This window comes from Gymnoscopelus microlampas, assembly GCF_963454915.1.
Source record: "Gymnoscopelus microlampas genome assembly, chromosome: 10".
NCBI classification, from domain to species: Eukaryota; Metazoa; Chordata; class Actinopteri; order Myctophiformes; family Myctophidae; genus Gymnoscopelus; species Gymnoscopelus microlampas.
The window spans coordinates 27,771,042-27,784,000 of record NC_139947.1 but is presented as its reverse complement, the minus strand read 5'-3'; the positions used below and the strand labels follow the sequence as shown (position 1 = coordinate 27,784,000).

The 12,959-nt window shown below is 43.2% G+C and overlaps 1 protein-coding gene across 1 annotated transcript in view; it reads left to right on the top strand.

Moving 5' to 3' along the window:
• Positions 1 to 11,547, top strand: part of camkvl (CaM kinase-like vesicle-associated, like) — a gene marked incomplete at its 3' end in the record, with an annotated part of 114,082 nt that extends 102,535 nt beyond the window's left edge. The window contains exons 6-11 of the mRNA XM_084070048.1: positions 1,563 to 1,683; positions 3,027 to 3,102; positions 4,052 to 4,188; positions 6,789 to 6,867; positions 7,012 to 7,099; positions 9,946 to 11,547. Coding sequence (XP_083926174.1) covers positions 1,563 to 1,683; positions 3,027 to 3,102; positions 4,052 to 4,188; positions 6,789 to 6,867; positions 7,012 to 7,099; positions 9,946 to 11,547 — 2,103 coding nt within the window. The remainder of the gene's footprint in view (positions 1 to 1,562; positions 1,684 to 3,026; positions 3,103 to 4,051; positions 4,189 to 6,788; positions 6,868 to 7,011; positions 7,100 to 9,945) is intronic.
• Positions 11,548 to 12,959: the final 1,412 nt, after the last annotated feature.

Genomic DNA, 12,959 nt, shown 5'->3' with positions numbered 1-12,959 from the left:
ACATAATCTTTAGCCATCTTTATCACTTCTATCTGAGTGGAGTAAAGTGTATCAAGGCTTCAGACGCCCCCCACTGGTAGTCATCGGAACTTCACAAGTGTCTCTGATTAACCTGTTTGGAGGAAAGTTAAAATGTTTTGAATCAGTTCTCAGATCTTTTCTTGGGCCAAAGAAGAACACAAACACACAGACCACCGAAGAAATAAATATGAGCTGCTCTCTTTCAAGCCAATGCCTCCAATGCCTCTCTTTAAACTGCTTAATTGTGGAGGAATAATGACATAATGTCATTATCCACTGTATGACATAACAGTTCATCTAGCCGCACATTACATTTAACCCATTAAGATCTGAGGCCGATTCTATAAATATCTTCTAAATCCTAACAGTCATCTGAAAAACGTATGTTGATATATCAGTGGTGCTTAAACTTTTCAATGTCAAGCACCCCCAAAATGATATGTATTTGGCTGCCGATTTTTATATTGTGGTATTGCTACTTTTACTTAAGTAAAATATCTGAGTACATCTTCCACAACTGCACACACACACACACACACACACACACACACACACACACACACTCTGCCGGTCAGAGGCAGCCCGAGGCGTAAATAAAAGCCACTGGCACAAGTCACTTAAGAGTTTTTAGAGAAAATAGATGTTTATCACATGCACAAAGGACCAATGAACACAACTGTTCATTCTCTTTTTCTTAATACGGCTGCTAGAATAAGTACTGTTGTACTTAATTTGTACTTTTCAAACTTAACTAGAATCCCTGTCAGGAGTCAGCTGTACCCCTTCATCCATGTAAATACAGTTTAATTTCCTCTTTAAAAACAGCAGCAGCAACACGGCATAAGCTATAACATTTGTGTGTCAACTCCAATACACCAGACCTGAAAAAGCAAAGGCGAAACACTGACTTAATGTGATATTATTCAATAAGCCACGGGACACTTTCGGTCTACTTGCGTCAAACAGGCCTAGACATTCAAACGCCAGTAAGAGCATCGGCTTGACATCATCTCATCTGACATTGATTGTTAAGGTCAGCACACATCGATCAAACTGTACATCACCAGAAGGCTTTACAGGAAGCCTTTGTGCGTGCATGCGTGTGTGTGTGTGTGTGTGTGTGTGTGTGTGTGTGTGTGTGTGTGTGTGTGTGTGTGTGTGTGTGTGTGTGCGCGCGTTTGTTTGTTTGTTTGTTTGTTTGTGTGTGTGTGTGTGTGTGTGTGTGTGTGTGTGTGTGTGTGTGTGTGTGTGTGTGTGTGTGTGTGTGTGTGTGTGTGTGTGTGTGTGCGTGCGTGCGTGCGTGCGTGCGTGCGTGCGTGCGTGCGTGCGTGCGTGCGTGCGTGCGTGCGTGCGTGCGTGCGTGCGTGCGTGCGTGCGTGTGTACTTGCATTACTAGTTGTAAGGGCCAAATGTCCCCACAAGTATAGCAGAATGTATGAAAATGTGACATTTGTGAGGAAAAAATTGATGTCCTAAAATGTGTGTGCACATGTTCTCTGTACGTCCAGAAGATTACTGAACCTGTCTTTCATTCCGTGCAGCTGGAGAACCTGATGTACTACACAGAAAACAACCACAAGAAAGTGGTTCTGCGAGACTTCTACCTCTCCAAGTTTGAGAACGGTTCCATCACAGAGCCCTGTGGAACACCAGAATACCTTGGTAGGCAACTCTCTCTCTCTCTCTCTCTCTCACTCACTCACTGTATTTATGTCTATCTCTTCTACCTTTTTTCACGCCTTATACTATTGTTTTGTTTTTGTCAAGAGTGACTTTGGGCGTGGGTGGGAAAGTTACTTTGAAAAACATATATTTTCTTACACCTGAAAACCTGTGATGTGACGATGAAAGTGATTCTGATTCAAAGATTTGTTAACAATAAGAATAAGAAAGAAGAAAGACATCAGTTTCATGAATCTATTTTATTCTTAAATGAAGGCAAAACAAAGTACAAAAACTCTGCTCTATCTACCTTCATCTATCTAACTAGGACAGAGCACAATAATGTGTCCAGTGGTGGAAAGTAACTAAATGTTATTCAATGTACTCAAGTAAAGTTACATTTTGAGGTACTTTTACTTTACTGGAGTATTTCCAATTTTCAATACTTACTACAATGTTTAGAAAACTTTAGTTACTAGTTACTTTGTAGATTTTGATTCTACGTTTCTACATTGCAGTATTGATACTTTTACTTAAGTAAAAGAAATTGAGTAGTTTTTCCACCACTGGACCTCTCAGATGCAGCCCCCTGTCTCTCTGAACAGCCCCCTGTCTCTCTGAACAGCCCCCTGTCTCTCTGAACAGGAGGGTGCTGTGAGGACATGTGCTTTGGCCCAGTGCCCAGCAGTGAAAGTTCTTAATAGCCCTGTGTCACATGATTATTATACAAATAAATAAGCAAATGAGCTGAGATGCTGACAGGCAGGGCAGGGAGGAAAAAAAGAAGAAGAAGAGAGATTGAAAAATAAAGGTCCAGTTATGCAGTCCGGAAGAATGAAGAATGTGGTTTAATGGTCTGTAAATGGAGAGCCCAGATTTCCAATCAGTTCACCCTCCCTCCCTCCCACTAGATGCCTTTATGGCCCACGGCTGCCTTAACCAACTGCATTCACAGACACACACTCAATCCAAGGGCGGAGGAGACCACCCACCTGCTCCTTATGCCCCGAAAGTATTCTATTGAATGCTTTTTTCCATTAATCGAATAGTTGAGAGGCTCATTTTATTTATATTATTTTTAGATTTTAAGTATCAACAAATCGACACAAACAAATTCCGATCTATCTATCTATCTATCTATCTATCTATCTATCTATCTATCTATCTATCTATCTATCTATCTATCTATCTATCTATCTATCTATCTATCTATCTATCTTTCTTTATTCGTCAGTCTGACTATTTATCTAGCTGTTTGTCCGTTTATCTATCTAGTATATATACATTATCTATCTATATCTATCTGTTAATTTACCTATCTATGTATCTACCTACCCGTCTAGCTCCTGAGGTAGTGGCTCGACATCGATACGGCCGCCCTGTGGACTGCTGGGCTGTGGGCGTCATTATGTTCATACTGTAAGTCTCCATCACAACATCGCCACACTAACAACATCTAGTCTCACAGCAAAAACACACACTAGGTTAACTATGGCCACATAGTTTGTTTCTCTTTAGGAAGACACGTTACCAAGCCATTTTGCCATACGTTTCAATATCAGAATACACTTTATTATCAAGCAGTGCACGTAAATTATTTTATCTTTCACTTTACATTGTAGAGGAAAGCTCAAGGTCCAAGCATTCCATAGCCAGCAACAATTCTAATGGCTGTATTGTTGAGCAAATGGACACTTGAATCTATTGGTTGCATTCTGCACAAGGACATTTGTTTTGGCCTGTGATGTCTTTAATGCAGGATTACTGACTAAGTGACATGTAGGTCTCACATGAACCAAATGAACCCAAGCATCCCTATTCTGAAGGTAAACATTCTACAAACACGCAATGGTCATTCATGAAATTATGCACGTTAATGGACAGGTATATATATTCATGAAATGATGCACGTTAATGGACAGGTATATATAGTCCCAGTCTGGGACTATTATACCTGCCCATTAACGTGCATAATTTCATGAATGACCATTGCATGTGTCATTCGGACATTTGCTTAACAGCAGAAACAGAAAAAAAAACGCAAATAGCCGAGCGAGGACGCGGTGTGCAGGGTCCATCAAAAAAATTGACCGAAGACAAAACAGGCAGAACCACTTTGTGCAAGTTAAAAGATATATTCAGATTAAATGCTCTGTGGTATGTAAACGAGTGTTACTTTTATTTAGCGTCCATGTAAACACAGTTCAGTTGGAATCTCGGATCTGACTGACTTAATTCTGAATGAAGAAATATTGTCCATGTAAAGGTCTTGTGAACATTCAGACAGTATACTTTTACTCAAGTAAACTTTGAATTCCAGACTTTTACTTGTAACATGATGTCTGATGATAAATTCTCTTCCTTCCAGCCTATCGGGGAACCCCCCTTTTTATGACGAGACAGAAGAAGAGAACACAGACCTCCACAATCGCATCATCTTCTGTCGTATCGTGGCTGGAGAGTACGAGTTTGATTCTCCATACTGGGACGATATCTCACCTGCAGGTACACAACTGATCCACTGGAGGGTGGTAAAGACTTAGCTGAGATTGTTGAATGACATCCAACCAGACCGGTCTTCACTTGGAAAAACAAACTCACTTGAACTTAGTCAGTGTTGTAAAGTAACCAAGTACATGTACTCAAGTACTGTACTTAAGTACAATTTTTAGGTATTTTTTTTACTACTTTAGTGGAGTATTTCCAGTTTTCTGTACTTTTACTTCTACTCCACTACAATCTTGAAAATAGCCAATATACCAGCTCACAATGCGTCGCGATGCGACGCATTGTGAGCTTGTTGATCTGCTATTTTCATGATTTTTATACATTTTATACATTTGAAATCTTTCTGTATAATGAGTACTTTCTACTTTTGGTACTTTAAGTACATTTTGATGCCAATGCTCTTGTACTTTTACTCAAGTACAGTTTTAATTCCGAACTTTTACTCGCAACAGAGTATTTCTACATTTGCAGTATTGATACTTAAGTAAAACATGTGAGTACTTTTTCCACCACTGAACTTAGTCATGGGTGTCGAGGCCGGAAATGCGACTTCATAACAGGCCGGATTAGTGTTTGTCTGTCCATGTGTGTGCTTCCAATACTGAAAGGCCTTACTGTCATGGTATCCTGTCACATTACTCAGAACACAGGGGCGTCACGGCCATTCACTGTGCGTACGACGCGACACTCTCACTCTCACAGATCCGTGATTTCATACCCCCCACTTTTTGAAAAAAAAAAAAAAATCAGGCAAAAATAAGAATTAAATGAGCTAACCCTAAAACCGAAATAAAGTAACCAAAACACGAAAAAAAACGAACAAAAAACGCAAAATTTTGAAAATACAAAATGTGTTTACATTTGACAGTTACAAATGTTTTTCACGATTTCTCAAAAATAGCAGATCTGCAAGCTATGAGCTTGTATATCTGCTATTTTTGAATAGCCAAAGTGTAAAATAAGGGGTATAGTAATAGTCCACCGAAAGTCCATCTCCCCCACCTTCTGAGAGCCTGTGTCGTCCCTGGGCTACTGATATCAGGTCTAGGATTAAATGGGAATGTGTAAACTGGTGATTCTCAATCTTTTTCATTTCAAGGACCCCCAATTGTATATGCATTTAGGCCACAGACCCCCTCATGATACCTCTTTCTCTTTTCTCTGGGACCACAATCTATCTACATTGTAAAATCGTCATGTGTTAATTTAACTCTTGAGAGTGTACAAATGGATTCGGTTCCATTTGTTCACTCTCAGAGCTGTAGATCTTGTAGATATTTTACCGCCTTACGATGAAGTATAAATTGGGCTTCGGCCAGGCAATATTATGCTCCTTCCTTGAGTCGCGAGGACACAAGTTCGAACCCCGACTCCTGTCATGTCGTGCCTGTCTCCCCTCTACACTCTCCTATCTGAAATTGAGCATGAAATGCCAAAAACAAATCTTAAAGGGTCTACACCATGAATTTTAACTTTTTCTTCATTTTTGTGTGTTTTTGGTGTCCCCCACCTCTCTTCTGTTCCAACAAATACCCGACTTCGAGCATGCAGGCTTTCATAGGCTATCTGTGTTTTTTATGTAAATTGGTCTGAAAACAGTCCGTCAGATTTGTTCCCCCACCCTACGTCACGTCTGGGAACAATTCCTCCCGTTTTTCAGTTCTAACCAAAAAAAAAAATCCAAAACACAGAACCAGGACATAACATGCATACAAACTGGCTCAATAGCGCCCCGTGCCAAACAGGACAATGTGGTATTGCAGGTGAAAGTGCTTTATAAGCCAGAGAGAAGTTAGTTGGAATGAGTATATCTGAGGCTTGATTTAGGCTCAAACCTTTTGAAAAACGTTTGAGGGACATAAACAATATGATATCAAATATTATTATTATTTTTTAAATTCATGGTGTAGCTCCTTTAAAGATAAAACTAGAAAAAGTGCTCCTCGGAGCACAAGTCTCCGCCAGCAGACTTGTGTTGTGTCCTATCCTGTCTGTATAAGTGTCCTATCCCTCCTGTCTATGTAAGTGTCCTATCCGTCCTGTCTGTGTAAGTGTCCTATCTGTTTGTAAGTGTCTTATCCAATTGTTACAGTATCCGCCATTTCTCAGCCATTTCGTGATTATTCCTGTCTTACCTCACTTTGAAAGAGGCTAAGACTCTTTCAAAGTGACACATGTATTTATAGGCCGCTATACGTCACTAGCCAATCAGATCACACTATTTCACCGTATTGTCACGTGTCACGTGAGGCTTGACCAATGTTAGCTTGACATGTGGAAAGTGAAAACAATGTCTCCTGGCGGAGACAATAACTAGAACCAGGAGACCTGGTACTGCCAGATGCCTAGTGGTTGAAATCTGAATGGCCGGGCTTGGCATGACGTGTGTCCCTTCTATGTCCCTTCTATGACGAAAGGGGGACAGACTTTTTTGGCTGGGGCCGGGGGACAAAGTGACCATGCCCATGTATGGAGAAAACAGATACAAAGCCTCATGTAAGCCCGACCCCTTGGGTCTGGCAAAAAGAACACATATCAGTTCAAGTTAAGTGAATTCAGTTTGTCTGTTATGTTCTTCGCTGCTCATCCTCTTTCAGCCAAGGAGCTTGTGTGTCGACTGATGGAAGTGGATCAGATGCTGCGAATCACGGCACAAGATGCATTGTGGCATGAATGGTAAGCACGCACACACACACACACACACACACACACACACACACACACACACACACACACACACACACACGTGCACGCGAGCGTGCTTGCACACACACATTTTCGGGCACACACTCACTTTTTTATGTATGCTGTGTGTGTAAGGATTGCAGGGAATGGGGCATCAGAGAAGAACCTTAAGGATGGCGTGTGTGCCCAATTTGAGAAGAACTTTGCCAAGGCCAAGTGGAGGGTAAGAACTCTCTCTATCATTATCTGCTTCTCTGATACCAATGGTTTATGATGATAACGATAGATACAGACAATACAATGTAAAATCCTGTGTGTTGTTTATATAAACAATTTTACCTCTGCGTGTATAAATGTAACCACATGGACCCATACGGGTCCATGTGGTTACATTTGTACACTCTCAGAGCTACAAATGGTTACATTAACTGAGGAACTGAGGATTTTACTCTGTATGCAGGTGCAGAGATTAATTGTGCTAATTATTGTCCAAATGATCACCAACCATGATTGTGTTGTTTTAACGATGAACAGAATAGATTGCGCTGTTCTTCTGACTCAGTGTATAGTTCAGGACAGGCATCTTTATGACTCAGCAACCGTCTTTGGAACGGCTTTTGATATGTCTGATGTATCCTTAAAGGAGGAGTTCACCCAACAAATGACTTATTTTCTATCAATTACACACCCTATGAAGCCTTGAATCCATGGATTCTTTTTTGTTTTTGTCGCATTCCTAAGCTAATAATTTGATTCCCGTCTCCTACCGGCTAATGAATCCGGTAGGAGACACAAAGTAGATTATTTGTGTCTCCTACTAGAAATACAGTTTGTACGGTCATCAAATTATTGTCTTAGGAATGCCACAAAAACTAAAAAAAATCCATGAAATCAAGGCTTCATGGGGTGTGTAATTGATAGAAAATAAGTCATTTTTTGGGTGAACTCCTCCTTTAAGTGCAGTGGTTCCCAAACTTTTTTGCTGCGATGCGACGTGCTGTGAGCTTGTAGATCCGCTATTTTCACTACTTCTTAAAATTGTTGTTTTCCCTCTAATTAATGGATTTATGTTTTATGGCATTATTTTGAAAAACGTTTGAATGTGTTAACTTATAGAAAGAATTAAGAAACAAAAAATGATCGGGTAAATTACTCACGACCCACAAAAATGTGTCCGCGACCCACATATGGCCGAACCCACTGTTTGGGAAACAGTGCTTTAGTGCTATATTAGTGGGTAATGATGTTAATGTTGATGTTGATCACGAGAAGGGAGGAGGGTGATGACATGAGAGTATGAGGAAGGTCACGCTAATATAGTTCTGAATGTGACAACATGAATAACGTCTATTATTAACCCTCTTTCTCTCTCCCTCCATGGCATGTGGTTCCCAGGAGTTGAAGGTATCGTAGCTCCACTGTGAGAGAGAGAGTGGGGGGGTCGGAGTTTGGGTTTCAGACTCACGGTCTGTCTGGCATGACACAGCACAGAAGCATCTCTATCATGGCTGATTGGCCTCGCTATAGCATTAAGCATTTTTTTTGTTGTACCAATCAACAGTACACTAACTAAACTAAATCCTAATTCACTAATGCAGTGGTTCTCAAACAAGGACCCCCCCCAAATTAATACTGTATGTATTTGGCCCGCGGACCCCCATCTGAAAATATTTTGTGCCACGGACTCCCATACAAGATTTGTGTTGTACAAAATATTTTTTTTTAAATCAAGATTTAAAAAGATAAGAAAATAGCAGATCTACAAGCTCACAACATGTCGCATTGTGACATGTTGTGAGCTTGTAGATTGTCTATTTAAAAAAATAAAAACGATGTATATAGGTTTAAAGTTGTTGCTGATTTTAACATTTTGCTGGGGTACTAGACCACCTGGAACCCCTGCAAGGATCCCTGGGGGTGGGGGGGGGTTGTCCCCGGACCCCACTTTTGAGAAGCACTGCACTAATTATCCACCCAAAAAAAAGGAATATTGTGCCATAGAGATGTGTCGATCATGTCAGATTGGCGAGGCCGCTGCCCACAAGCTCTGGCCCCGCCTACTGTCGCTCAGCCTGTCCCAGAAGAATTCCATCCGCTCTGCCCCACTTCTGTCTTCACTGGATACGACTCAGATGTTCAAAGTGGGCCCTCTGCTCCTTTCCTCTGCCTTAATCTGCACTAATCTTTTAAACTGGGTGGTTGACTGCAAAAAAAAAAAGAAAAATCTGTCTTGTTTATATACAAAGATTGGTGTGGTTAAGGAGAAGCATATATAAGGGGAAAGAACAGAAGGACGCCACTGTGGACTATTGACATGCAGTGATGGGACTATTCAGCCCTCTGTCATTCCTCTGAAAGTGATTCCTGGCTCACCGCCCCATACTGTGTCTCAGTGTCACATTCTAGTCGTACTTGGAGCCATGCAGAAGCTACCCAGTTAAGAAATACATGTTACCAGTGATATATATCTGTGTCCAAATGGCTTTCCACTTCCAGAGAATCAGTGACCTGGTCTAAAAGAAACAACTTTGGAGGTCACTCTCTCTTCCTTGCACCTTAAGTGTTTGTAGATTGAGAGGAGTCGGATAAATGTGAACATGATGGAACATCTCTCTCTGATTTGAATCTATCTGTTCATCTATCTTGACCAATCAACAAACTATCAAGGGGTAGCTTGGGAGGAATGGGTCTGTACGGGTTGTTTGAAACCAGTACATATCTTGACATGTAGGCTCCTGGAAGTACATAGTAAGCACTAGTCTCTCCATAGTGTTCACTTCACTAGAGTCACGTGATCAGTGCTTAATATGATGTTGCCTAATCATGGTGCCTTGATGGGCTCTTAGTAATTTGCTTGACTTCAGAGCTTTTAATAAATGATGCTTGGTCATTAAACAACTAATATCCAAATTGTTTGTGTTTATGGACAAAACTGTACACTTCTCACTTTCCTTACCCTCCTCTGTCTGCCTCTCACTCTCTGTCTGTATGTCTGTATGTCTGTCTGTCTGTCTGTCTGTCTGTATGTCTGTCTGTATGTCTGTCTGTCTTGTCTGTCTCTCCTTTCAGAAAGCAATCCGTGTCACCAACTTCTTGCAACGCCTGAAGAACCCAGAGGCCTTGGCTGAAAGTACAGGGGAGGCACAGAGGGGAGATGGGGGAGGAGTGGATGAGTCTCAAGGTACAAGTAGTGAGACTCAGGGACGTCAGCTAGGAAGCAGTGAAGGAGATGGGACGTTGAGTGACGTGTCTTTAAGTTTAGAGGTTACTGTAGAAAGTAGACCAGCAGATATAGATCAGGAGGAGGAGGAGCGTGATGTGGGAGTTGTGCTCAGAAGAGAGGAGGAGGTAAGAATGGCAGCAGCACGTCTGTCGGTAGGGATTTCACCTTCAGATATTAAGGAGCCTCCATCCCAGCCTAGCCAAGTGAATGTAGCGCCAAAACCTGCAGAGGTGGAGCCTGATATGTATGGGGGGGCAATGACAGCTGGTGGTGATGCAACCCTAAGAAGTTCTGCCAATTTGTCTCAAAATAAATCTGCATCAGAATCCACGCAAACTCCACTAGTGAGCCCTGAACCTCCCAGTGCCCCAGTCCGTGTCCCAGAACCCTCCTTAGCCCCTAATGTTGAAAATAAACACACAGCGACACACACCCCTGACACCAGTAGCAGACGTAAGACGGCTGCGACCCCCCATGGCCCAGCAGCACCCACAGCCCTCGCGGCTAATTCAGCTGCTGCTGCTGCTGTGCCTCCATCTGAGAAGAGGCCAGCCACGCAGGGAAAGGAGAAGGACGAGAGCGAAGGAAGCTGGTGCCAAACCCAGCTTCCAGAAGCAGTGGCAGAGAGGCCTGCTGGAGTTTCTGTAGCATCAGGAGGAGGAGCGGGGGCTGGCGCCGGCACGGCGGATGCAGGACTCGAGGTGATGTTGAAGAGCGACGCTAGCCCCCTAGTCAGAAGGGATAGGGATGCCAGGGGAACAGACAGGTATAGTGCTGAGTTTAGTACAGCCAGGGGAGGTGGTGCCACAACAGGACCGGTATGTTACTCAATAGGCGGCTCTGCTAGCTTGGGCCGAAATGCTACCCCGTACAACCCAGACGTCGGCGCCGTAGGGCTGGGGCTGGCGGCGGGGTACGGAACTCCGTACAGCTCCCTGTACGCGAGCGGAGGAGGGATGGGCATGTACGGGACCGGGTTTGACCACGGGGGCATGGGAGTGGGAGGGGTGGGGGGCGACCGCGCCACAAGCGATTGGCAAATGGACAGCGTGATCGAGCAGATCGAGAAGCAAATGGCCGCCGTGCTGGAGAAGATCGAGGGAGACATGCCCTCGCTGCTGGAGCAAATCAGTGACTGCCCCGTGGAGACGCAGCGCGTGCTGAGCGCACACGCCTCGCCCACCACCTCCCGTGCACGCTCTTCACACCACCCTTCCGCCGGCGCTCTGACCACCACTCCACCTCCTCTTCCTACTTCTCCCAGACCCCCGCTGCCTTCTCTCCCTCACCTCACCATTCCTCCTCCATCTTACCCCCCACCCTCCCCGCCCACACAGTCCTCAGGCCAGGCGGCCGCGCGAGACCACGAGGACGGGGACAGGGAGGGACAGAGGGGGGCTGCTCCTTCTAGCCAGTCTCCCAGAACTGGGATGGGCAGAGGGCTGTGAACATCTCGAAACATCTGATTCAAGCCTGAGTTATGCTCGGTTGCGTGCCGCGCGTCGGAAACGGCAGATCTACAAGCTCACAATTAGCTTAATTGTGAGCTTGTAGGTCTGCTATTTCCAACGCACGGCACCTGCACGCAACTAAGTATAAATCACCCTTCATGATGTGATACTTTAAGGACACTGCCTCGCAGGAAATGTCTCATATGTCACTCGCTGACCCGTGTGCCGTGTTTGACAAAAAAAACAACTAAAAGGGAAGCAAACGCTGTTGTTTTGGTTTTGTTTGTGTTCATGTTGAGCCTGGCATTTATAGTCTGTTCATGCATACAGTACATTCCAATAGTCTCTTGACTGGAGGGTGGCGGGACCTGGTCTACTGTGTCGCAAGCATTAAGTCTCGGGTGCAGTGTTTTTAATCTGCATGGCTTGACTGGACCATCATCCATGAACCTTGAGATTAACATCACATGACCTACACCTGCGGGAGTCGAAGCACTGAGCATGCTTTTGTAAATGTTAAATTTCCACAGCATTATGAGGGGTTACAGTAACTGCATATATTATTTTATACAGCACATAACTGCAGATTCACTACCACCTATACAGGCTGTAAATACACACAAATGAAGATATTACTCCTCGTTCTGTGGTCTCATTTAATAATTGTACCCACGACCCTTTACATGTCACAAAGCAGCACCTCCTCCACGTCATACGTTGTTGTTTAAATTAATTTAATTTAATTGTAGCTACTCAAACCTTTGTGGCACTGTGTGATTATCACTGATGCACTCAGTCACTACACAATTGTACTGAAGTGATAAAGAGAAGGTCCTGCAGTACCATCCCTTTTTGTGTACAGTATATTTAACATTTATTGTACAGTATATTTAAAGGAGTAGCTCACCCCAAAAACGACTTATTTTCTATCAATTACACGCCCCACGGGTTTTGTCGCATTCCTAAGCCAATAATTTGACGATGGAGAGATGAATCAAGTCTCTCCACTTGCTTCTACCATAATGTAGCCATACTTCTGCATACACACACACACACACACACACACACACACACACACACACACACACACACACACACACACACACACACACACACACACACACACACAGACACACACACAGACATACGTGTGCAGACACGTGCACACACACGCACACTCAACACACAGACACACGCAACCACACATTCAACTGCACAGACGGTACTTGTTGTTTGTTGTGTCTTATGTTTTATTACTATGTTTAACTTACTACTTGTTTATTATTTTAGGTGAGAACCTTGTATAAGCCCTATATGGGTTTCCTTTCTCACCTGCACTTATTTCTGCATTGTTTTAATAATGTTACCTTTGTACTGTCTTTTATTGTGCAAATAAATAAATCAAATGA